This window comes from Oncorhynchus gorbuscha, linkage group LG11, assembly GCF_021184085.1.
Source record: "Oncorhynchus gorbuscha isolate QuinsamMale2020 ecotype Even-year linkage group LG11, OgorEven_v1.0, whole genome shotgun sequence".
NCBI classification, from domain to species: domain Eukaryota; kingdom Metazoa; phylum Chordata; class Actinopteri; order Salmoniformes; family Salmonidae; genus Oncorhynchus; species Oncorhynchus gorbuscha.
The window spans coordinates 70364927-70392832 of record NC_060183.1 but is presented as its reverse complement, the minus strand read 5'-3'; the positions used below and the strand labels follow the sequence as shown (position 1 = coordinate 70392832).

General features: G+C 45.5%; 1 protein-coding gene across 1 annotated transcript in view; it reads right to left on the bottom strand.

Moving 5' to 3' along the window:
* zmiz2 (zinc finger, MIZ-type containing 2) overlaps nucleotides 1-27906 on the bottom strand; it is a 48605-nt gene that overhangs the window by 19414 nt on the left and 1285 nt on the right. The window contains 19 exon segments of the mRNA XM_046290298.1: nucleotides 1267-1508; nucleotides 6404-6472; nucleotides 6557-6624; nucleotides 6770-6927; nucleotides 7069-7174; nucleotides 7584-7736; nucleotides 8730-8808; nucleotides 8963-9109; nucleotides 9374-9546; nucleotides 9548-9589; nucleotides 10199-10276; nucleotides 11115-11228; nucleotides 11231-11272; nucleotides 11274-11303; nucleotides 11403-11654; nucleotides 11973-12144; nucleotides 16539-16729; nucleotides 17130-17244; nucleotides 20027-20115. Of these exon segments, the coding sequence (XP_046146254.1) occupies nucleotides 1267-1508; nucleotides 6404-6472; nucleotides 6557-6624; nucleotides 6770-6927; nucleotides 7069-7174; nucleotides 7584-7736; nucleotides 8730-8808; nucleotides 8963-9109; nucleotides 9374-9546; nucleotides 9548-9589; nucleotides 10199-10276; nucleotides 11115-11228; nucleotides 11231-11272; nucleotides 11274-11303; nucleotides 11403-11654; nucleotides 11973-12144; nucleotides 16539-16729; nucleotides 17130-17244; nucleotides 20027-20076 (2281 nt within the window). The 5' untranslated portion in view covers nucleotides 20077-20115.

Below are 27906 nucleotides of genomic sequence, written 5' to 3'. Positions count from 1 at the left end.
TGGGCCTGCTTTTCTTCAGCAGGGACAGGGAAGATGGTTAAAATTGATGGGAAGATGGATGGAGCCAAATACAGGACCATTCTGAAAGAAAACCTGATGGAGTCTGCAAAAGAGACTGGGGCGGAGATTTGTCTTCCAACAAGACAATGATCCAAAACATAAAGCAAAATCTACAATGGAATGGTTCAAAAATAAACATATCCAGGTGTTAGAATGGCCAAGTCAAAGTCCATACTTGAATCCAATCGAGAATCTGTGGAAAGAACTGAAAAATGCTCTCCATCCAACCTCACTGAGCTCGAGCTGTTTTGCAAGGAGGAATGGGAAAAAATGTCAGTCTCTCGATGTGCAAAACTGATAGAGACATACCCCAAGCGACTTACAGCTGTAATCGCAGCAAAAGGTTGCGCTACAAAGTATTAACTTAAGGGGGCTGAATAATTTTGCACGCCCAATTTTTCAGTTTTTGATTTGTTAAAAAAAGTTTGAAATATCCAATAAATGTCGTTCCACTTCATGATTGTGTCCCACTTGTTGTTGATTCTTCACAAAAACATACGGTTTTATATCTTTATGTTTGAAGCCTGAAATGTGGCAAAAGGTCGCAAAGTTCAAGGGGGCCGAATACTTTCGCAAGGCACTGTATTTGGGCTGCCATCTGAGGTGCAGTTAAATCTCATGAACGTATCCTCTGCAGTAGAGGTAACCGTCCTCCTTTCCTTCGGCGGTCCTCATGAGAGCCAGTTTCATCATAGCACTTGCGACTGCACTTCAAGAAACTTTCAAAGTTCTTGAAATGTTCCGTATTGCCTGACCTTCTTGTCTTAAAGTAATGATGGACTTTGCTTATTTGAGCTGTTCTTGCCATAATATGGGCTTGGTATTTTACCAAACAGGGCTATCTTCTGTATATCACCCCTACCTTGTTACAACACAACTGACTGGCTCAAACCATTAAGAAGGAAAGAAATTACACAAATTAGCTTATAACAAGTCACATCTGTTAATTGAAATGCATTCCAGATGACTACCTCATGAAGCTGGTTGAGAGAATGTCAAGAGTGTGCAAATCTGTCATCAAGGCAAAGGGTGGCTATTTGAAGAATCTCAAAAAGAAAATATATTTTGATTTGTTTAACACTTTTTTGGTAACTACATGATTCCATATGTTATTTAATTGCTTTGATGTTTTAAGAAAAACCCTGTAATGAGTAGGTGTGTAAACTTTTGACTGGTACTGAATGTGTGTGCCTGTCTCCTCCCTACCTTGGCTGTTGTAGTCAGGTGTGTTCCTGCCCCCAGGTGGTAGACCCTGGTAGGGCGAGGAGGCCGGTCCCAGGGCAGCAATCATCTCCATGACATTGGGCATCATCATGTGACTGGGGCTGACCGTCCGGCAGCGCTTCAACACAGGCCCGTCTGCTTCCTCCTTTATGTGGATGTCTGGTTTAATGGGCACCGGCCTCCAGCCACACACTGGGTCAATGGTGATCTCCTCATAGTCCGAGCTGAGGAGGGAAGAGGAGGAGAGAAAGGTTAGTGGATGAAGAGAAAGAAGGTGAGAAAGATGAAGGGCCCATTTCAAGGACACCTAACTTTAGACCTCATTCTGGCTAAGTTAATGAACTAAAAATGGGCATAGGACAGGCAAATTCAGATCTAGACCTCAAAGCTAGTTCCACTTCTGATGTATTTTAATTCTTCCCTTTTAAATGGACACCAGGTGGGTGTAATTCATTATCAGGTAGAACAGAAAACCAGCAGTAGTCTGGTCCTCCAGGTCCAGATATGAACACCCCTGTAGTAGGGGATGTGTACACAGACACACATTATTTTCTTCTATCCTTGTGGGGACCTAAAACTGATTCCCATTCAAAATCCTATTTTTCCTAACCCCTAACCTGACCCCGACCCTTACCGTTCACCCCTACCCCAACCCTTACCGTTCACCCCTACCCCAACCCTTACCATTCACCCCTACCCCAACCCTTACCATTCACCCCTACCCCAACCCTTACCATTCACCCCTACCCCAACCCTTACCATTCACCCCTACCCCAACCCTTACCATTCACCCCTACCCCAACCCTTACCATTCACCCCTACCCCAACCCTTACCATTCACCCCTACCCCAACCCTTACCATTCACCCCTACCCCAACCCTTACCATTCACCCCTACCCCAACCCTTACCATTCACCCCTACCCCAACCCTTACCATTCAACCCCTCACCCCAACCCTTACCATTCACCCCTACCCCAACCCTTACCATTCACCCCCATTCACCCCAACCCTTACCATTCACCCCTACCCCAACCCTTACCATTCACCCCAACCCCAACCCTTACCATTCACCCCAATTACCATTCACCCCAACCCTTACCATTCACCCCAACCCTTACCATTCACCCCAACCCTTACCATTCACCCCAACCCTTACCATTCACCCCAACCCTTACCATTCACCCCAACCCTTACCATTCACCCCAACCCTTACCATTCACCCCAACCCTTACCATTCACCCCAACCCTTACCATTCACCCCAACCCTTACCATTCACCCCAACCCTTACCATTCACCCCAACCCTTACCATTCACCCCAACCCTTACCATTCACCCCAACCCTTACCATTCACCCCAACCCTTACCATTCACCCCAACCCTTACCATTCACCCCAACCCTTACCATTCACCCCAACCCTTACCATTCACCCCAACCCTTACCATTCACCCCAACCCTTACCATTCACCCCAACCCTTACCATTCACCCCAACCCTTACCATTCACCCCAACCCTTACCATTCACCCCAACCCTTACCATTCACCCCAACCCTTACCATTCACCCCAACCCTTACCATTCACCCCAACCCTTACCATTCACCCCAACCCTTACCATTCACCCCAACCCTTACCATTCACCCCAACCCTTACCATTCACCCCAACCCTTACCATTCACCCCAACCCTTACCATTCACCCCAACCCTTACCATTCACCCCAACCCTTACCATTCACCCCAACCCTTACCATTCACCCCTACCCTTACCATTCACCCCAACCCTTACCATTCACCCCAACCCTTACCATTCACCCCTACCCTTACCATTCACCCCTACCCTTACCATTCACCCCTACCCTTACCATTCACCCCATTCACCCTTACCATTCACCCCTACCCTTACCATTCACCCCTACCCTTACCATTCACCCCTACCCTTACCATTCACCCCTACCATTCACCCTTACCATTCACCCCTACCCTTACCATTCACCCCTACCCTTACCATTCACCCCATTCACCCCTACCCTTACCATTCACCCCTACCCTTACCATTCACCCCTACCCTTACCATTCACCCCTACCCTTACCATTCACCCTACCCCCCTTACCATTCACCCCCATTCACCCTTACCATTCACCCCTACCCTTACCATTCACCCCAACCCTTACCATTCACAACCCTACCACCCTTACCATTCACCCCAACCCTTACCATTCACCCCAACCCTTACCATTCACCCCAACCCTTACCATTCACCCCAACCCTTACCATTCACCCCAACCCTTACCATTCACCCCAACCCTTACCATTCACCCCAACCCTTACCATTCACCCCAACCCTTACCATTCACCCCAACCCTTACCATTCACCCCAACCCTTACCATTCACCCCAACCCTTACCATTCACCCCAACCCTTACCATTCATTCACCCCAACCCTTACCATTCACCCCAACCCTTACCATTCACCCCAACCCTTACCATTCACCCCAACCCTTACCATTCACCCCAACCCTTACCATTCACCCCAACCCTTACCATTCACCCCAACCCTTACCATTCACCCCAACCCTTACCATTCACCCCAACCCTTACCATTCACCCCAACCCTTACCATTCACCCCAACCCTTACCATTCACCCCAACCCTTACCATTCACCCCAACCCTTACCATTCACCCCAACCCTTACCATTCACCCCAACCCTTACCATTCACCCCAACCCTTACCATTCACCCCAACCCTTACCATTCACCCCAACCCTTACCATTCACCCCAACCCTTACCATTCACCCCTACCCTTACCATTCACCCCTACCCTTACCATTCACCCCAACCCTTACCATTCACCCCAACCCTTACCATTCACCCCAACCCTTACCATTCACCCCAACCCTTACCATTCACCCCAACCCTTACCATTCACCCCAACCCTTACCATTCACCCCAACCCTTACCATTCACCCCAACCCTTACCATTCACCCCAACCCTTACCATTCACCCCAACCCTACCATTCACCCCTACCCTTACCATTCACCCCTACCCTTACCATTCACCCCTACCCTTACCATTCACCCCTACCCTTACCATTCACCCCTACCCTTACCATTCACCCCTACCCTTACCATTCACCCCTACCCTTACCATTCACCCCTACCCTTACCATTCACCCCTACCCTTACCATTCACCCCTACCCTTACCATTCACCCCTACCCCTACCATTCACCCCTACCCCTACCATTCACCCCTACCCCAACCATTCACCCCTACCCCTACCATTCACCCCTACCCCTACCATTCACCCCTACCCCCCATTACCATTCACCCCTACCCCAACCATTCACCCCTACCCCAACCATTCACCCCTACCCCAACCATTCACCCCTACCCCAACCATTCACCCCTACCCCAACCATTTCACCCCTACCCCAACCATTCACCCCTACCCCAACCATTCACCCCTACCCCAACCATTCACCCCTACCCCAACCATTCACCCCTACCCCAACCATTCACCCCTACCCCAACCATTCACCCCTACCCCAACCATTCACCCCTACCCCAACCATTCACCCCTACCCCAACCATTCACCCCTACCCCAACCATTCACCCTACCCCAACCCCATTCACCCCTACCCCAATTCACCCCTACCCCAACCATTCACCCCTACCCCAACCATTCACCCCTACCCCAACCATTCACCCCTACCCCAACCATTCACCCCTACCCCAACCATTCACCCCTACCCCAACCATTCACCCCTACCCCAACCATTCACCCCTACCCCAACCATTCACCCCTACCCCAACCATTCACCCCTACCCCAACCATTCACCCCTACCCCAACCATTCACCCCTACCCCAACCATTCACCCCTACCCCAACCATTCACCCCTACCCCAACCATTCACCCCTACCCCAACCATTCACCCCTACCCCAACCATTCACCCCTACCCCAACCATTCACCCCTACCCCAACCATTCACCCCTACCCCAACCATTCACCCCATTCACCATTCACCCCTACCCCAACCATTCACCCCTACCCCAACCATTCACCCCTACCCCAACCATTCACCCCTACCCTAACCATTCACCCCTACCCTAACCATTCACCCCTACCCCAACCATTCACCCCTACCCCAACCATTCACCCCTACCCCAACCATTCACCCCTACCCCAACCCTTACCATTCACCCCTACCCCAACCCTACCCTAACCATTCACCCCTACCCCAACCCTTACCATTCACCCCTACCCCAACCCTACCCCAACCATTCACCCCTACCCCAACCCTTACCATTCACCCCTACCCCAACCCATTCACCCCTACCATTCACCCCTACCCCAACCCTTACCATTCACCCCTACCCCAACCCTTACCATTCACCCCTACCCCAACCCTTACCATTCACCCCTACCCCAACCCTTACCATTCACCCCTACCCCAACCCTTACCATTCACCCCTACCCCAACCCTTACCATTCACCCCTACCCCAACCCTTACCATTCACCCCTACCCCAACCCTTACCATTCACCCCTACCCCAACCCTTACCATTCACCCCTACCCCAACCCTTACCATTCACCCCTACCCCAACCCTTACCATTCACCCCTACCCCAACCCCCAACCCCTACCCCAACCCTTACCATTCACCCCTACCCCAACCCTTACCATTCACCCCTACCCCAACCCTTACCATTCACCCCTACCCCAACCCTTACCATTCACCCCTACCCCAACCCTTACCATTCACCCCTACCCCAACCCTTACCATTCACCCCTAACCCGACCCTTACCATTCACCCCTAACCCGACCCTTACCATTCACCACTAACCCGACCCAACCCTTACCATTCACCCCTAACCCGACCCTTATCATTCACCCCTAACCTAACCTGACCTAACCATGAACCCCTCACCCTTACTGGAATTCTAAACCCTAAGCTTAAGCTAGCATTTGTCCTCATGGGGATGTGGGAAATGTCCCTATGAGGGAGAATTGTCCTTGTTTTACTATTCTTGTGGGGACTTTGGGGGATTTTAGGTCCCCACAAGGATAGAATGACCCCCCCCCCCCCCCCCCCCACACACACACACACACTTACTTCTGTATGTAAATTAGAATCCCCAGAATGTACTGGTCCACTTCTAGTCCCTCCAGTAGAGCGCTCTTACTGTGGAGTGGAGACACGGTCAGGTTAACTAAGAAACAACAGGTCTACCTATGGGAAAAACAGCAAATGGTTGTGTTAACCTACTTGCACACAGGGCATCTCCAGGTCCCTCTCTCACAGTTCAACTGCAGGTACGACTCCAGGTCAAAACACTGCAGAGAGAGAGAGACAGACAGACGTTTAGGGTGTGTGTGTGTGTGTGTCTCTAGTCTCTCACCTGGATGTTTAGAGTTATAGTATGTAAGTTCTTGTGGGAGTATGTGTATGTTTTCACCAGTGTGCGTGTGTCTCGCTCACCTGGATATGTCTACAGTCGTGTCCCCGTGCGGGCAGCTGGATGCGTCTGAAGGTGATGGGACATTTCAGAGAGACTTTGATGGCTGTCTGCTCCACACCATCCTCTCCGTTCAGCCCTGTGGTTCCAGGGATGGTCCCACTATTGAAGTTCCTCTTAACTGAGGAGAGGGACATGGCGGGGGAGGAGACAAGGCAGGCCAGAAAATAGGTGAGAATTGCGACAAAGTCTGTCTTTCTGAGCACCAACCATGCAGTCAATCAAGTGTGTGTTTGTGTGTGTGTGTGTGTGTTCCACTCACTCTTAGACACACAGTGCTCTGCGGGCAGTAATCTCTTCTTCATTAAACCTTGCAGAACTGAGCGTACTGATGGCCTGTGGACCAGCTGCAACACAAACAGGTGGGACTGGAGGGAGACAGAGTGAGATGGGAAGAAAGGGATGGGGGAGAGAGAGAGACAGGGGGAGGTTCATTTGGATCCTGCAGAACACTTATAGACCAACAGATGTGCACATCCAGCATGCAAAATTTGCCAGGTGAAGTACTTTTCTGGCTGTAAACTGGTTGTTAAGATATCATAAAACCAGATTCCATCCAACCTGTCTCTGTTACAACCAGGTAAAGAAAGATTTTTCATGACAAGATCAAGACGTTGTTGCTAAGACCTCATATTTTAGTTTTCTGACCAGATAAAGATTTTATAAAGACGTTAACAAAACATGCTTATAGAACCAGTATACCACCTAACCATGACGTCATTAATGCAAACAGTTTTGCCCACTATGCAAAACATGTCCCATGCACCCCCCACTTACGCAGCAGCAAGCGGTGACGGTGATCTGGATGGTGTTGCGTCCCGGCTGACACACCTGCTTGAGGTAGAGGGGCTTGTGGGACGTCTTGTTGTCGCCCCTCTCGATGGTGAGCGGTGTGGCGTTCACACTCACCTGTAAGCAAGGACCAGAAACCTACATGACAGACAGGTGAATGGAGGGTCGGCTAACACGCTAGTCACAGTCGTCACACTGGCCTCAGAGCAGGAGTGCTGATCTATGATCAGGTAACCGCTGTCCATATGATCGTATTCGTTATGAGCTAAAAGGACAAACGGATCCTAGAGAAACACTCCTACTCTGAGACGATTTATGAACATGGGCCTTGGGCCACCTTCAGTATAGGGTGCAGCATTGTGGAACGCTTGAACAGAAATATGTTGTGTAGAACAGACATCCAGAGTAGAGATATTGAGTAAGGAATCATCAGTTTCATTGATGTATTTCTATCTACAATGTTCAGTACCTTGTACCCTACTGAATGCTACCCTGAATGCTACCCTGTGGCTCAAATGGCTAGCTAATTCACAGTTGTCTTTCATCAACTTGTTAACCCAGAAACCAAGGCTGGATTAACACTAGATTAGGGGTGGGCAATTCCAGTCCTCGAGGGCTTGATTGGTGTCACACTTTCTCCGTCCCTAGCAAACACAGCTGATTAATCAAATGGCATTCTAAACTGAATATCATGATTAGGTGATTATTGGAGTCAGGTGTTTTCGCTGGGGCAAACATGTGACACCAATCAGGCCATTGAGGACTGGAACTGCCCACCCTTGCACTAGATGAACTCTGCTGAGATTCCACAACAACTTTGAGATTTCGGTGCATGCCAGAATTTGTAACTTTACGCAACCATAAGTGAGAGCGCTTAGTGGAGCGTAATCCCAGCCTAACCCATTCTGATTTGGATGTGTGTACATGCACATAGATCCAGTTGTATGTGAAAAAAAAACCTGCTATCATGGGAAACGTCTGTTATGCTTTGATCGCTCTCTCTCTCTCTCTGTGTGTGTCTGTGTGTGTGTATATATTTGAATATACCTGTACATGTGACTGTACCTGTACGTGTGATTGTACATGTAATTGTACCTGTACGTGTGATTGTACCTGTAAGTGTGATTGTACCTGTACGGAAGCGGGCCAGTTAGTGTTCATCTGCCGGTCCTCATGGTGATAACACTTAAACTGCAGCTCCAGGTCAGGCCTAGGACACACACAGTCAAAAGATTCACGCACACACACACACCAGTGTCATTAATTAATAATGTGGTAAAACTCTAAACTCCACGGTATTAAAAAACACTGGATCACGTCACAGAAACGGCTGAGTGATTGGTTGAGAGGCGGTGGGCTCTGACCTCATCATGAGGGTTTTGTAGACAGAGTCTCGCAGCTGGAAGGCATGGTTGCTGACTGCCAGGTTGTGCTCCAATCGGAACGGCTCCAGCACCACGCCGTCGCGCACCGGGAAGGTCAGCCGCAGGTCGTCGCTAGGGTTACCTAAACAGGGGGAGGGGAATGAGAGTGCACAGGTACGTAACCTATGAATTGGTCCCAGGGTCATGTTCATTAAGGAACACAAAGGAACATTTTGCAAAGGAAAACAAAAATGTCCATTTCTTACTGGACACGTCCAGGCAGTCTCTTTTCATTTCATTTTTTCCTGGTTTGGTGTCTAATGAACACGACCCAGGTCTCTCTCAATACATTTCCATTAGTCCAATAACATGATAAAGGAGTGTGTGCTGCAGTAAGTATCTCACCAGTGGGGGGGCTGTAGGGAGTTGATGTTGGGCTTGATGTCAGGGCCTTGGGGGAGGTAGGGGGGCTTGATGTCAGGGCCTTGGGGGAGGTAGGGGGGCTTGGTGTCCGGTCCAGGCCCACCGGGTGACAGGTAGGGGGGCATGCTGCCTGGAGTCATGGGAGGGGTTGGGTTACCCCCCCAAAGGAGAACTGGGGTACCCCGGCATCACTCGGCCACCCTGCTGAGGGAGAGTTTTAAATAGAAGATATCATCATAAGGCTACAATACATAAAGTGAAAGGTGGATGCCTTGTCAGTTGTACAACTGAATGAAAGGTGGATGGATACCTTGTCAGTTGTACAACTGAATGAAAGGTGGATACCTTGTCAGTTGTACGAATGAATGAAAGGTGGATACCTTGTCAGTTGTACAACTGAATGCAATCAACTGAAATTTGTCTTCCGCATTTAACCCAACCCCTCTGAATCAGTTACTGTATAACACTACGGCTATAAAGACATGCATGAACACAGATTCAATTGTATATTAATTATTTAATTGTCAACTATTTTTAGATGAGTAGCATACATCAATTGTGATTTTTTATTTATTTTTACAGACAATCATCTCCATTGTCCATCATATGTCAACGTATGACTTGCATTGAAAAAACATTTAGCTCAATCTAATAGCTGACACAAAATCCCTATGTGCCACAGCCTAACATGTTCTTTATTTGGATCGCCAATTACAATTATATTATAAAATTACATTTGCAAAGGACCCAAACATTCCAAAGCAAAGGACCATCTCCTCCACACCGCTAAGCTACACACACAAGGTGGCTTACCGCATTGACAGCAGCCTGTGTGAAGGCATTGTAGCCTCCTGGTGGCATGTTACCCTGCTGCCCATTGTACTGCTGCTCCTGTTTAAACACACACACAATAATCAGTTGTGTTGGAGTGCCAGTAGGAGGCACTCTTAACTCTATTCTAAAAATATATATCCCAATGCCCCAGGGCAGAGATTGGGGACATTGCCCTGTGTATGGAGCCATCACTAAAGATCCCATGGCACTTATCGTAAGAGTAGGGGTGTTATCCTAGGTGTCCTGGCTAAATTCCCAATCTGTCCCTCATATCATCATGGCCACCTAATCATCCCCAGCTTCCAGTTGGTGCATTCATCCCCCTTCCTCTCCCCTGTAACTATTCCCCAGATCGTTGCTGTAAATGAGAATTTGTTCTCAGTCAACTTACCTGGTAAAATAAGGGTTAAATAAAACATGAAAAAATATCAGCACAAGATCGGCATCACCACAGACACTAAGAGGTAGCGGTCAGTAACATGTAGCGATTAAGAGCATTTGGCCAGTAATTGAAAAGGTCACTGGTTCAAAACCCTGAGCAGAGAAAGTGGCAAAATCTGTTGGTGTTGGCACTTAACCCTAATTGCTCATGTAATTCGCTCCGGATAATAGCATCTGCTAAATGACAGATGTAAAATACTTAATAAAAATATAAAATACTTAATAAAAATATATGTATTTAAAGTAAGGAAAACAGAATTCCATTCCACTTTCATATTTTAAAAGCTTTTATTTGTGAACAAAAATGTGAGAGATGAAAGGGAAGTAAAATAAGGCGTAAGCGGATATCGAACCCCTATTAAATGGAGGACGTGTGTGATCTTGGGTCGGCTGCATTGCTGCTAGCCCCTTTCACAAGTTAACCTAAACACAGGAGTGTGATCTCACAGTTTACCTTGTAGTACTGTGCCGGGTTGGGTGGTCCTTGCTGGTACTGTGCCATGGGGGGCATGCGCTGGTTGGGGTGGTATGATGGGGACTGGGGCGGGCGCTGCTGGGGTCCGGGGGGGGGTACTGGAGGGGCTGGCCACCATGGTACGGAGACATGCCCCCCTGAACCATACTGTTGCTGCCCTGGGAAACCCTGGGGAGGGACAGGGGGAGAGGAGGGGGAGTTTGTAAGCTCATGTTGACGCGTGTTAGCGTCTTGCATGTGTTTGCTCTGTGTATATTCTAAGTGTACCTCAGATTGGTAGGGGCGTTTGAGCCCCTGTTGTTGACCTGCTGGGTAGCCTTGGTGCTGCTGGGACATCCTCTGGCCCTGACCCTGGGAGGGGTGCGAGGGGTACCCCATGCCCCCCATTGAGGGGTGCTGTCCAGGCCGGGACTGGACCATCCCACTGGGGCTCATCCCCGGGGGGCCCCGGGGCCCACCCTGCTGGGGGCCCGGGTGGGACAGGAACTGGGTACTGTAGGAGGAGGGTCCTCCGCCCATCTGAAGACAGAAACAAAAAAAGTGGAAAAAAAGGAGAGAAACAGACCGATGAAGAGATAGGACTTACAGTGTGGTTTCCCCTCAGAGACAGATTCTGTAGACGTGTAAACAGTCTGCTAAAAAATACTTATGTTCTCCCTCTAATCAAGAGTCTGGAGCGTGTGTGGGTGTGGCAGAGCTAGTTCAGGCAGGGTGTGTAACGAGCTCTAACAATATCCCCCCAATAAATTGTTTAAGAAATAGCCCACTATTTAGAGGAAAGCTGTCCAGGTAAGCAGTTTCCTGCTCACACACACACGGTAAGGTGGAGCCTCTTACCTGGCCGTAGTTCATTTCCTGGTTCTGCTTCTCCTGGATGGCGGCAACTGTTGCCGTGGCAGTGGCGGTTGCAGTGGCAGCGGCGGCGGCAACAGCAGCGGCGGCAGCCTGGGTGAAGTCAGAGGGGGGGCGTTGGCCCATTCCCCCTCCACCACCACCATTATTAGAGTAACTAAGATACAGAGAGAGGGAGAGAGAGAGGGGGAGAGAAAGGGTGAATTATTTGCAACTCACTCCATAGTGGCCAAGCACAATGAGTGTTGATTGTGTGTGTGTGAGTGCGTGCGTCTTGCTCAGAGATGTGGGTGGGACTCCCTCTCTGATACACGTAGCTCTTGTTCTGACTCGATGAAGAACCCCCCCCAGACAGCAGTGACGCAGCCTGCTGCTTTGACAGACACACACAGCGACATAGGGAAGATCTCAATTGCATACTCCTCACGTCCCCTCTCCTCCTCTCTTTCTCAAAACCCATTGGAGGTCAAGGCCAGAGGGGAGGGACCTCAGTCTTTCTCATCCAATGGGTATTGAGAAGCAGACGAGGAGAGAACGTGGATCTTCCCATAGCACTATGACTCACACAGCATAAATAAACCTTCCTCCACCAGTAGAGTCTCCATGGGAGAAACTCTATGGCATTTCCTTGATTCCTTCTCAAAACCAATTGGATGACAAGATCAGAGGTTAGGGACCTCTGCTCTGTCCTTCTCAACAAATGGGCTTTGAGAGGAAGAGGAAACCAAATCAAATGCAATTCAAATTCTCCCCTTGTGTCTGACTGACTGGAGCCCTGGGTTGTGTTCATTCGGCTAATGAAACTTTACACATTCTGCAATGGAGAAGAAAAGTTCAGGGTTGTATTCATTAGCACAACCTTATTGTATTTGTATTTATTATGGATCCCCATAAGCTGCTGTAAAAGCAGCAGCAGCTACTCTCCCTGGGGTCCAGCAAAATTATGGCAGTTTATATAATTTTAAAACATTACATTCACAGATTTCACAACGCAGTGCGCCCTCAGGCTCCTACTCCACCACATATCTACAGTAATATATCGATGTGTGTGTGTATAGTGCGTGTGTGTGTGTGTGTATGCATGCGTCTGTGCCAATGTTTGTGTTGCTTCACAGTCCCCGCTGTTCCATAAGGTGTTTTTTAAATCTAATTTTACTGCTGGTGTCAGTTACTTGATGTATAATAGAGTTCCATGTAGTCATGGCTCTATGTAGTATTGTGTGCCTCCCATAGTCTGTTCTGGACTTGGGGACTGTGAAGAGACCTCTTGTGGCATGTCTTGTTGGGTATGCATGGGTGTCTGAGCTGTTTGCCAGACAGCTCGGTGCATTCAACATGTCAATACCGCTCATAAATACAAGTAGTGATGAAGTCCATCTCTCCTCCACCATCAGCCGGGAGAGATTGACATGCATATTATTAATATTAGCTCTCTGTGTACATCCATGTTCTGAGCCAAATGCAATTTTCCTAAATTTTCCTTTTCATGGCATCTGACCACACGACTGAACAGTAGTCAAGCTGCGCAAAACTAGGGCCTGTAGGACCCTGCCTTGTAGAGTGTTGTTAAGGCAGAACATCGCTTTATTCTAGACAGACTTCTCATCTTAGCTACTACTGCATCAATATGTTTTTACCATGACAGTTTACAATCTAGTGTTACTCCAAGCAGTTTGGTCATCTCAATTTGCTCAATTTCCACATGATCTATTACAAGATTTAGTTGAGGTTTAGGGTTTAGTGAGTGTTTTGTTCCAAATACAATGCTTTTAGTTATAGAAATATTTAGGGCTAACTTATTCCTTGCCACCCACTCTGAAACTAACTGCAGCTCTTTGTTGAGTATTGCAGTCATTTCAGTCACTGTAGTAGCTGACGTGTATAGTGTTGAGTCATCCGCATATATATAGAAACTCTGGCTTTACTCAAAGTCAGTGGCATGTCGTTAGTAAAAATTGAAAAAAGGGGCCTAAACAGCTACCCTGGGGAATTCCTGATTCTAACTCTATTATATTTTATAGGCTTCCATTAAAGAATTCCTCTGTGTTCTGTTAGACAAGTAACTCTTTATCCACATTATAGCAGGGGGTGAAAAGCCATAACACATACGTTTTTCCAGCAGCAGACTATGATTGATAATGTCAAAAGCTGCACTGAAGTCTAACAAGACAGCCCCAACAATCATTTTATCATCAATTTCTCTCAGCCAATCAGTCATTTGTGTAAGTGCTGTGCTTGTTGAATGTCCTTTCCCTATAAGCATGCCGAAATTCTGCTGTCTGTTTGTTTACTGTAAAATAGCATTGTATCTGGTCAAACACAATTTTTTCCATAAGTTTACTAAGGGTTGGTAACAGGCTGATTGGTCGACTATTTGAGACAGTAAAGGGGTTTTTACTTTTCTTGGGTAGCGTAATGACTTTAGCTTCCCTCCAGGCCTGAGGGTACACCCTCTCTAGTAGGGTTAAATTAAAGATGTGGCAAATAGGAGTGGCAATATAGTCTGCTATTGTCCTCAGTAATTTTCCATCCAGATTGTCAGACCCTGGTGGCTTGTCTTCCATACGGAATTCAAAAGTACAATTCTCGTCTTTCATAATTTGGTCTGATATACTTGGATGTGTAGCTTCAGAGTTTGTTGCTGGCATGTCATCCCTAAGTTTGCTTCTCTTGCCAATGAAAAAGTAATTAAAGTAGTTTGCGATATCAGTGGGCTTTGTGATGAATGAGCCATCTTATTCAATAAATGGAGCCAAGTTGGCTTTTTACTATCATTCTTTATATAATTTATCTTTAAACTAGACTAGTTTCCTAGTCTAGTTTATTTAGGTTAGTCACATGATTTCTTTATTTGCAGTATGTTTGCCAATCAGTTGGTCCCTTTCAACCATACAATTCAATTCCTCATCAAGCCAAGGGGATTTAACATTTTTTAACAGTCATTTTCTTAATGGGTGCTTATTATTATTTATTTTTTTACCCCCCTTTGCTCCCCAATTTCATAGTATCCAATTGTTAGTAGTTACTGTCTTGTCTCATCGCTACAACTCCCGTACGGGCTCGGGAGAGACGAAGGTCAAGAGCCATGTGTCCTCCGAAACACAACCCAACCAAGCAGCACTGCTTCTTAATACAGCGCGCATCCAACCCGGAAGCCAGCCGCACCAATGTGTCAGAGGAAACACCGTGCACCTAGCGACCTGGTCAGCGTGCACTGCGCCCAGCCCGCCGCAGGAGTCGCTAGTGCACGATGAGACAAGGATATCCCTACCGTCCAAACCCTCATTAACCCGGACAATGCTAGGCCAATTGTGCGTCGCCCCATGGACCTCCCGGTCGGCTGCGACAGAGCCTGGGCTCGAACCCAGAGTCTCTGGTGGCACAGCTAGCACTGCGATGCAGTGCCTTAGACCACCGCGTGCTTATTATTAACTGGAATAAGTCGTTTCATAAATGTGCACCGTCTGGTTGCTCCTCATTACACACCACAAACCAGCAAATATTCTTTACGTCATCAACATATGAATCACTAAAAAACTTATTGTATGACCTCTTATTCACTATATTAAGCCCAGCCTTTGGAACTTTGGTTTTCCTAGATATGGCTATTATATTGTGATCACTACATCCTATGGATTTGGATACTCCTTTAAAGCAAATATCTGCAGCATTAGTAAAAATGTGATCAATAGATGTTGATGATTTAATTCCTGTGCTGTTTGTAACTACCCTGGTAGGTTGACGGACAACCTGATCCAGGTTGCAGGCCAGTCAATATTTAAAAATTACCCAGAAAATATACCTCTCTGTTGATATCACATACATTATCAAGCATTTCACACATATTATCTAGATACTGACTGTTAACACTTGGTCATCTATAGCAGCTTCCCACAATAATGGGCTTTAGATGAGGCAGATGAACCTGTAGCCATATTACTTCAACAGTATTTAACATTAGATTGTCTCTAAGCGTTACAGGAATGTGGTTCTGAATATCGACAGCAACACCACCTCCGTTGGCATTTCTGTCTTTTTTTTGTTATAACCATGTATTGCTACCACTGTAACATCAAAGGTATTATCTAAGTGAGTTTCAGAGATTTCAGAGAATATGAATGTCATCTGTTACAAGCAAGTTATTGACTTCCTGGATCTTGTTTCTTAGACTACATATATTAAAATGGGCTATTTTTAAGCACCTTTCTGCGTTGATTGTTTTTAATTATTTACTGGGAAGCTTATCAGACGTACTCATGTTATTTACATTGGAGCTGATTATGCAACTCACCCTGCACTAAGTGGTCATCCTACTATTGCACACCACCACTCTGGTTTATAGGCTCATGATTACTGCTTACAATAGCTATAGGTTAAACAGATGTATTCGGTGCAATGTTCCAGGTAGTCCTTCCCTATTTCAGTCAATTCTTTCCTTCCATTTCATGCCTAGTGAATACCCTAGGTAGTACTCCGTTTTCTTCCATTTGATGCCTAATGAACACGACCCTGGTGAACATATACCATAAAAACAGGTCAAAAGGTGTTTACCTCTGTCCATATGGTGGTGCTTGGTTATAGGCGGTGTTGGGGCGTCCGTAGAGACCTGGTTGTCCGTAGCCCTTATCTCCATAGCTCTGGTACTGGTGGTTCACACCGGGACTCATCCCCCCACCGCCACCGCTACCCTGCATCATGTGACCTCCAGAGTTCCCGCCCGGACCCATGGGCGCGCCAAACACCTAGACGGGGTAACACAGGAAGTGGATAGGTAGTGGATACAGGTAAAAGAAATTGACATTCCATACAGTCTGCAAGGCACATATACTATACAAATGAACAAATAATGAAAAGCTGTGTCATCTACATTGTAGCAGGATTGGAATATCACTGATGCGGTTACTAACATGTTAAAACACAATCCAGGCCTTGTCAGATTTGGTGAACAACTGCTATGTAGGCGGCCTGGAATGCTGCCAAAGATATTTGCTCTCCTTCAAACAAGGTTAAATACATGGACGTAGGAGTGGGGGATGGAAGAGGGTTGGCTGATGGATGGAAAAGATGATAATCATAGCAGGATGGATGAGAGAAGGGGGGTGGGGTGGTGAGGAAGGAGACATAATTGGCCTGGTCTGTTACCTGGCTGTGCGAGGGATTGGTCACGCCCCAGACAGTGGTTACCACAGAGAGGGCGCCTGGCTGCTGATTGGTGCCTTGTTGCCAGGAGGCAGAGTCATACAGGAAGTTACCGTCACTAAGGGAGACAGGAAGCAGGGATATTATGGTATGGAGTCATGTACGGGCACGGCTTACAGACCTGGGTCTGTAATGTGCATCAAGACCTGGGTCTGTAATGTGCATCAAACATCTCAGAGTAGGGTTGCCAATTTAGTATCAGTCTTACGTTTCAGATTTTAAAAAATGAACATGGAAAGGGGATGTGATCCTAGATCAGCACTCCTACTCTGAGACGCTTGCTACATATGGAACCTGGACAGGTGAAAGCAATACCTGGTAGGTAACTGTACACCACCATAATGCTCTCTCACCTATCATAATTTGTCAGATCTGTGCAGATGAAGGAGAGGAAGCAGTTATTGTTAGTTTGTTGAAGAGAAAGACAAGTGGGTGTATTTGTAGGAGTTGAATGGCTTGTACCACATCACATCCTCAAGAGGCACTCAACAACGTTTCCATAACAACAACAAAGCAGTTACTTAGAAACCAGTATGAGCAGCCCTTCCGAGGGAGAGGAGGCTCCTGAGAGTGTGTGTGTGTCAGAGTTGGGCTCAATTCATAAATTTGGAATTGACTCCTATTCAACTCATGAATTAAAATTCAAAATTGGCCACACCAATGGCAGGAGTGTAAGTGTAATTCCACTCAGTCAAAGCATAAGAGTTTCAGCCTCCCATGTGGCTTCCGGGTTAAGAGGGCGGATGTTAATTAAGGAGAGCGGTTTGACGGGTCATGTTTTGGAGGACGCATGGCTCAACCGTCGCCTCTCCCGAGCCCGTTGGGAAGTTGCAGCGATGTGACAAGATCATAATTGAAATTGGGAGGAAAAAAAGGGGGTAAAATATATTTATAAATAAATAATAACACTAGTTTAATTGAATGTGACACGTAACACTTCCAGATACCAAAGAATATATATATCACTTTTCTCTGAAACTGTGTTCATGTACTCTAACCTTGGTGTAACGTTGTTCTTCGTTTGTAGAAAGAGAGTCGGACCGAAATGCAGCGTGGTGGTTACTCATGACTTTAATGGAAAAAGTGACACATGAAATAACTATACAAAATACAAAACAACAAACGGAACGTGAAACCTAATTACAGCCTATCTGGTGAAACTACACAGAGACAGGAACAGTCACCCACGAAATACACAGTGAAACCCCGGCTACCTAAATAAGGTTCCCAATCAGAGACAACGAGAATCACCTGACTCTGATTGAGAACCGCCTCAGGCAGCCAAGCCTATACAACACCCCTACTCAGCCGCGATCCCAAATACTACAAACCCCAATACGAAAATACAATAACCCCATGTCACACCCTGGCCTGAACAATGAATTAAAGAAAACACAAAATACTAAGACCAAGGCGTGACACTTGGTGCATAGAATAGCCAATAAAATGTCTACCAACTATTTCATTTGTTTTGCTTCTTCTTGAAGGCTTTGGGTCAACTTTAAGGTTAGGCTAATGCATTCTGGGAAATGTATTTTCCCCATATTTAAATTATTAATGAAATAGAATATTTGCATACAGATATTGTTCATTTTAAGAGTTTGTTCTGCAAATCAATTATTTCCCCCCAAAATGATATGTATATAACATGTTTGATGTTTTATGTACAGTACCAGTCAAAATGTTGGACACCTACTCATGACAGGTTTTTTTCTTTCTTTATACATTGTAGAATAATAATAAGACATCAAAACATATAAGGAATCATGTAGTAACCAAAACCAGAACACTTTTCTCAACCAGCTTCATGAGGTAGTCACCTCGAATGCATTCCAATTAACAGGAGTGCCTTGCTAAAACTTCATTTGTGGAATTTCTTTCCTTCTTAATGTGTTTGAGACAATCAGTTCTACTGTGACAAGGTAGGGGTGGTATACAGAAGATAACCCTATATGGTAAAAGAACAAGTCCATATTATGGCAAGAACAGCTCAAATAAGCAAAGTGAAATGACAGTTAATCATTATTTTAAGCTATGAAGGTCAATCAAACTATCAAGCACTATGATGAAACTGGCTCTCATGAAGACCACTACAGGAATGGAAGACCCAGAGTTACCTCTGCTGCAGAGGATAGGTTCATTAGAGTTACCAGCCTTAGAAATTGCAGCCCAAATAAAATGCTTAACTGTGTTCAATGAACAAATACCTCAACCTCAACTGTTCATGTGAGACTGCGGGAATCAGGTTTCATGGCCAAATTGCTGCAAAGAAACCACAAAGAAAACACTTTTTTGGTTACCACAGATCCCATGTGTGTTATTTCATAGTTCTGATGTTTTCACTATTATTCTACAATGTAGAAAATAGTAAAAAAATAAAGAAAAACCCTTGAATGAGTAGGTGTGTCCAAACTTTTGACTGGTATATTTATAAAGACCACACTTAATATATAATAGAACAGGCATTTTAATGCCATTGAATTTCACTGAATTCAATTATATTTCCTTTAATTCAAATTTCAATTACGTATCCTGTTTACTAATTAAAATGAAAGAATTGAATTGGAATTTATGAGACATTAAATTGAACTGAGCCCAACCCTTGTGTGTGTGTGTGTGTGTGCGGATAAGGTTACGCTCTCGAAACCACTTCCCCCCCTGAAACCACAGGAAGTGAACTCTTAAACAGGAAACTAGCACTCGGGCCAGCAGCAGCAAATCGGCAGTCAGATCCCAGAGATCAGCCAATAGCAGGATAGGTGAGAGGTCAAAGCCAACCAGAAGCCAACTGACAATCAGCTCAGCACTCCCTCTATGAGTCACTCTGTCTGTGTGTGTACCTGTGCGGAGTGGGAGGCAGACCGGGTTTCATGGAGTTGAGGGGGTTCATCGGAGGAACGGGGAGGTCAACAAGACCCTGACAGGCAGCCTGAGAGAGAGAGAGAGAGACAGAGAGAGAGAGAGAGAGAGAGAGAGAGAGAGAGAGACAGAGAGAGAGAGAGAGAGAGAGAGAGAGAGAGAGAGAGAGAGAGAGAGAGAGAGAGAGAGAGAGAGAGAGAGAGAGAGAGACAGAGAGACAGAGAGAGAGAGTATTGAAATGGTGTGTCATTTGTGTTTCATTCGTATTCTGAATAGGCCTAATTATTTTGTGATAATTTATTATTCCATGTATTATCGTTTCCTTGTCATCACCAATATCATGTCAATTGAATTTAATTGAAATGAATTGAGAGCAAAATTAGTCTCATAGCATTGAACTGAAGCAGTGATTTCACAATCATAGCCCACACAAGTTACCCTCCTCTCCCTTTTAGCCTCTGTCTCTACGTGTGCATATCCGTGTGTTTGTGTCTCAGAGCGGTAGCCTATCACTGCCTGGCATAAAGCTTCTCATAGAAGGGAGGGGCAGCAGCAGGAATTGAAGAGACCAGCCATGAAGAGGCTGCCTACACACACACAGCTCGTTAAGGGCTGAGAGAGAGAGAGAGAGAGAGAGAGAGAGAGAGAGGGGGCTTCTCTTGCACTGCCATTTCTCAGTTTTAGGATCACACGCCTTCAATATAACTTTCCCTCCATCACCGTTCCCTTCCCTCCATCCCAGTCTCTCTTCTTCACCCTCCCTTTCTGCCTCTCTTTATCTGTAAATTACTCTTCATTCCAGGGTAAGCTCCGCTAACTGACAGGCTAATTTGTTGCCAACATTAGAGCCATCTCTTTCTTCTTCGTCTCCTCTCCTCACAGAATTGGGTCAGACACCCTGCAGATTGAAGAGGGGTGTGTGTGTGTGGGGGGGGGGTATATAGAGTGACAGTTACCAGACAGAAACCTTCTCTATGGATATTAGTTCCCTTCAACCTTGTGTGCGCGAGTGTGGGTGTTCTCCTTCCCTCACTCTCTTCCCAATTCTCCCTCTCTTCCATTTCTCATTCCCTCACCCCATCCTCCTCCCATCTCTCTCAGACAAAAACACCATCCGACTGTACAGCCACCACCCCGTTTTGCCTCCTATATAGCCAACATGTGTGTTGCGTCCCTGCTGTCTGAGGGGGTTTCATGGAGTCGAACAACAGTTAAGTGTGTTAGAGAGGGAGTCCCACCCACATCTCTGACTCACACGGTCTGACACACAGGTTTGCATATCTATCATATCCTGTCTGTCTGTCACCCACTGCGAGCCACTAGGAGCAGTCACACTGTCACTCGCCGGGAGTATTTAGATGAGGCACCTTATGTCATTAAACACTGAGACCTCCAGATACCGCTCACATAAAGCTGAATCTAAATACACGACTTAGGATGGCTGTGTAAATGCAAGCTAAGAACCAAATTCAGATTATAATTTTTCTAACTGTCTACAATCAGTTTTATATATGTGGCCCATATCAGATATTGCATTACTAAGATTTGTGCATGACCTTTGAAATAGCACACAGATGCAATTATAATTTCCTATCACTGTTCCTTTACATTTTTGGGTGGTTGTCATGCAACAACAGGTCATGTGCAAAAAAAACACACAAAAAAAACGACAAAACACTTCAGAGCAACAAAAAAATGATCGTCACATATGAACCAGAATTGTATCAGGATTGAAATCAGAACTCCAATGATCCGTTTCCATGTGGTTTCTGCTGGTTAGACAATGGGGAAAAGATCAGATTGAAATCAGAACTCCAATGATCCGTTTCCATGTGGTTTCTGCTGGTTAGACAATGGGGAAAAGATCAGATTGGTATCAGATATGCCAATACATTAGAATTGGGGTGACTGTGTAAACACAGGCTAGGAGTTTTTCCCACACGTGGGCCGAAAAGCAATTTATACTACTGCGATTCATGGTTCTCCATGGAAAACGTACTGTGACAGCAGGTTGGGTGATGGAGGCATCTGATGAAAAGATAACTGACGTGCAGTCACACTGCGCACCACTAATTGGTGTGAATCAGGCATTATCATAGGCTGAACTATGACCCCTGTCCCCAGCCTGACTTCAGATGAGATAGTCCCGTTTGGTTCAGTTGGTAGAGCATGGTGCTTGCAACTCCAGGGTTGCGGGTTCTATTCCCACAGGGGACCAGTAAGAAAAGGTATGGAAATGTATGCAGTCATACTGTAAGTGGCTCTGGATAAGAGCGTCTGCTAAATGAATGTTTGAAAATATTTTTTATTTTTTTATATAATAGTGCTTTATAGCGGATCTCAACATAAAGACTTCAAACATCTGAAGTGAAGCTCCAGTTTGTTCTGCATAGCCCCTGTTTACACCTCTACTACAGTAAACCAATGTTCTCTCTCACTCTCACCCTCTCCATTCCAAGGTCACAGTGTTTACTGCTTGTCACCAGCAGGGTTGTATTAATTAGGACACTGGCTTCTTATTGGACAAGTTCAGATAGTACTTCCCAGTTTCCTTCCGTTTCGTACCTAATGAATAGGACCCAGGGCTGAGAAACACACTGATGGATTCCCTTACTGCTCTGCTGAATGTACATGGAAACTTGGCTCTGGCTCATGACTTGCTAATTGATGTTGTTGTGTAATAACAGTACAAACACACACTTACATACCACCCAAGAGACCAAACCACCCAGAGCAGTGGTGTGGGCCCACATTCACAGAGTAGAGTACTGATCTAGGATCCACACATTCCCTCCTTATAATTATGATCTAAAAGGCAAAACTGATCCTAGATCAGCACTCTTACTCAGATGCTTTGTAAGAACAAGCCCTGGCTGGTCTTCAACCCTAGTCCTGGAGGGCTACAGAGTGTGCAGGCTATTGTTTCGGCCCAGCACTAACACATGATTTAAATAATCAACTGATCATCAAGACCTTAATGGAAAAGTTGGCTTTTTTTCAACCAAATCTTTTATTTTTTATGTAAATGGCACGTTAAGGAAGGATCTTGATACCTTTTTTGTAATTTAACTTGTTTTTGAGAAACTTACCCCAAACAGCAAATCACTTCCTCATCCTCATTGTATAGTATGGGGGCCCTGAAAAAACATGAACAAAGGCTCCATTTCTCAGTATAGTGATGTCTCATTTAATTAGTTGAATCAGTTGTGTTTCCGTGGGGCTGGAACAAAAGACCTTGGAGAAGGTTGTGTGTCCTCAATCCCTGTGACTGTTTGTCTGTGTGCCTGCATGGCAGACTCACAGCCAGATGAATGGACTCCAATGACTCACATACCAGACCAGCAGTCCAGGATTAGGTGGCTTTCACCCTTTCACTTTTAACCCTTACTTGACCAGGTAAGTTGATTGAGAACACATTCTCATTTACAGCAAGAACCTGGGGAATAGTTACAGGGGAGACAAATAAGCCAATTGGAAGCTGGGGATGATTAGGTGACCATGATGGTATGAGGGCCAGATAGGGAATTTAGCCAAGACAGCGGGGTTAACAACCCTACATTCAGGACACCCGTTTAACATCCCATCTGAAAGACGGCACCATACACAGGGCAACGTTCCCTATTACTGCCCTGGGGCATTGGGATATTTTATTCTAGGCCAAATGAAAGAGTGCCTCCTATTGGCCCTCCAACACCACTTCTAGCAGCATCTTGTCTCCCATCTATGGACTGACCAGGACCTATCCTGCTTAGCTTCAGAGACAAGCAAGCAGTGGGATGCAGGGTGGTATGCTGCTGACCCACTCACTGAGAAGGATATCTGGAGGAGGGGTGTGGAAAAGGTGAAGAGAAACAAGTGAAGAGGGAAATGAGTCCAGTGCCATCGATCATACTGTCAATCACCAGAGGTACCATTGTAAACATTATCATCATTCTAGACACAGATACACACATTGTCATATGGACTTAACCCATAATTGTGTGTGGATTGACATTTAGGCCTGAAAGGCAATTGCCCATCGGGGTAGTCAGGATCATTTTTTCAGGTTGCCAGAAAATTATGGTCACTTGCCCGAAAATGTGAAAATAGCCGAAGACACAGAAATGCCATAAATTGTCAGTATTTCACTTAAACAATCGGGAAGAACCAAAAACATCAGTTTTAGTCTAGAATTATTTGCAGTTTGGTTGTTTCAAGACAAAAATTGATTTGGGTTCAGGCAGGCCTTCATTGCAATTATGATTCAAGTAATCAACTAGTTTGACGCTAGAATGTTGTCTATGCACTAAAGTAACTACAGTCTATCAATTTTCAGTAGATTTTATGGGTTAGTCTGAGATGCAAGCCAAATTCTATTGATTTGATCTAATTACAGGGACAATTCACAACGGTCAAGCATTGAATTTACAATTGTTCTAAAAGACTGCCTTAGTTGACAGAATAAACAATATGTTCATAATATTGATCATATAGGATCCAAATCAAATGTAAGTAAAATGTGCTACAAACTGACTTTTGAGAAGTACATGACTTATGATAACGCTCTCAAAGGAAACGGCACGGTAAACAGGGAAAGGGAACAGGGATGCTACAGGTCGGTGACATGTGTGCACAGTGGTGTGTATTCATGGCTGCCAAGGGAGGTCAGGCTTCCCCAAATATTTGACCAATAAATAAATTACAATTATAAAATATTTTCTCTATCATCTCTGTTTCCCCACAAAAATTGTGAATTTGCAAGTAGCTGAATCTCACTGGCGAAATGATCAGAGCGAGGGAAACAGCACCCCTCTGTCTCAGTATGTGTAGCCCCTGTATCTGACGCTGTCTGAACAGGGAAACAGCACCCCTCTGTCTCAGTATGTGTAGCCCCTGTATTTGACGCTGTCTGAACAGGGAAACAGCACCCCTCTGTCTCAGTATGTGTAGCCCCTGTATCTGACGCTGTCTGAACAGGGAAACAGCACCCCCCTGTCTCAGTATGTGTAGCCCCTGTATTTGACGCTGTCTGAACAGAGAAACAGCACCTCTCTGTCTCAGTATGTGTAGCCCCTGTATCTGATGCTGTCTGAACAGGGAAACAGCACCCCTCTGTCTCAGTATGTGTAGCCCCTGTATCTGATGCTGTCTGAACAGGGAAACAGCACCCCTCTGTCTCAGTATGTGTAGCCCCTGTATCTGATGCTGTCTGAACAGGGAAACAGCACCCCTCTGTCTCAGTATGTGTAGCCCCTGTATCTGATGCTGTCTGAACAGGGAAACAGCACCCCTCTGTCTCAGTATGTGTAGCCCCTGTATCTGACGCTGTCTGGACCAAGAGTATAACATGTGACCACCACTGTATTTGATTGATTGATTGATGCCAGCAGGCATTTAGCCTCCCTAGATAAAATACATAAATAGCCAATCGGCATTGAGCTGAGCTCAACTGTGGGTTGTCCTGGTGCAGCAAACCCCCCCCAACATCGGTAAAAAAAAGCTATTTTACAGCCTGCTTGGCATCCTGAGTGATTTTACCCACACACTGCTAGTGTGTGCGGTGTGTGTGTGTGTCTCGAACAGCAGTGAGACAGGATTTCAGGTGACAGCAGCGTTCTGTTGAGAAGCAGCAGAACCCTCAGGTCATTCATGCTGTTTGTCTGCCTGCCCATCTGTAAGTGAGAGCCAGACACATACAGTGGGTGCATTTCAGATACATAAATTCAGCTCCTGCTCTTGCATATAATTGATGCTGTGCTTGTTAATTTATCATTGAATCATAGCCTACTTTGCCAAACCTGGCCACCTCTTTAAGGAATACCTAGGATAGGATAAGTAATCCCTCTCACCCCCCCCTTTAAGATTTAGATGCACTATTGTAAAATGACTGTTCCACTGGATGTCATAAGGTGAATGCACCAATTTGTAAGTCGCTCTGGATAAGAGCGTCTGCTAAATGACTTAAATGTAAATGTAAATGTAAACAAGCACATTCGCAAAAAAAGCACTTTCGTTGCACCAATGTGTACCTAACCATAAACATCAACGCCTTTCTTAAAATCAATACACAAGTATATATTTTAAAACCTGCATATTTAGTTAATATTGCCTGCTAACATGAATTTCTTTCAACAAAGGGAAATTGTGTCACTTCTCTTGCGTTCATTGCACACAGAGTCAGGGTATATGCAGCAGTTTGGGCCGTTTGGCTCGTTGCGAACTAATTTGCCAGAATTTTACGTAATTATGACATAACATTGAAGGTTGTACAATGTAACAGGACTATTTAGACTTATGGATGCCACCCATTAGATAAAATATGGAACGGTTCCGTATTTCACTGAAAGAATAAACGTTTCGTTTTCGAAATGATAGTTTCCGGATTTTACCATATTAATAACCTACGGCTCTGATTTCTGTGTGTTATTATGGTATAGTTAAATCTAGGAATTGATATTTGACAGAGCAGTCTGACTGAGCGGTGGTAGGCAGCAGCAGGCTCGTAAACATTCATTCAAACAGCACTTTCGTGCGTTTGCCAGCAGCTCTCCATTGTGCTTCAAGCATTAAGCTGTTTATAACTTCAAGCCTATCAACTCCCGAGATTAGGCTGGTGTAACCGATGTAAAATGGCTAGCTAGTTAGCGGGGTGCACGCTAATAGCGTTTCAAACATCACTTGCTCTGAGACTTGAAGTAGTTGTTCCCCTTGCTCTGCAAGGGCTGCGGCTTTTGTGGAGCGAAGGGTAACGATGCTTTGAGGGTGGCTGTTGTCGATGTGTTCCCGGTTCGAGCCCAGATAGGGGCGAGAGGGACCGAAACTATACTGTTACACTGGCAATACTAAAGTGCCTATAAGAACATCCAACAGTCAAAGGTATATGAAATACAAATGGTATAGAGATAAATAGTCCTATAATAACTACAACCTAAAACTTCTTACCTGGGAATATTGAAGAGTCAAGTTAAAATAAACCACCAGCTTTCATATGTTCTCATGTTCTGAGCAAGGAACTTAAACATTAGCTTTCTTACTTGGCACATATTGCACTTTTACTTCTCCAATACTTTGCTTTTGCATTATTTAAACCAAATTGAACATGTTTCATTATTTATTTGAGGCTAAATTGATTTCGATTTATTATATTAAGTTAAAATAAAAGTGTTCATTCAGTAGTATTGTTGTAATTGTCATTATTACATAGAAATAAATGCTAAAATATGAATCGGTTCCGGCCTTTTCTGGTTATCCAATAATCAGTATCGATGTTGAAAAATCACTCGGTCGACCTCTATTCTCCAGGCATTGTAAAGATCTGATATTCCTCACAGGCCTGTGTAGAACGTGTGTATGTGGAATAGGCCTACTCCCAATCTCACCCACCTCTGGGTTTGACTCCATTTAGCATACAGGGGACATCTGGCCAGCCGATAGACACCCAATGCCATGTATTGTCACCTAGCCTCACCTTTAACCTCTGACACCCAGCTACCTCACCTGGCTACAGCTGGACCCCTAAATACCTGGAGCAGAGTCCCTCAACCCACGGTCTCTAGACCAGCACTGGTCCTTGGGATGTTGCTGACCGGTCCTTCAGATGTATTATTTGTGTATCGTTGTACATGTAGGTCTGGGTATAAGTGTGCGAACTAACAATTTACATATAGAAAGTCCTCATGAATACACAGGTATGTGGTGGCTGAGGTGATACACAGGGGTGATCATATTATTTGACTGCCTTGAGCTAGGTTAAGTTTGTGTTTTAGCAATTCGCAACACAGCGTCTAGTCTGATGGAAACTCACACAAAGACTATGGTGTTTAAGGAGCTAAATTGCCTACAAGGGATGTAGCTTTTTGGCGCTAATCTATTTAGCACCATC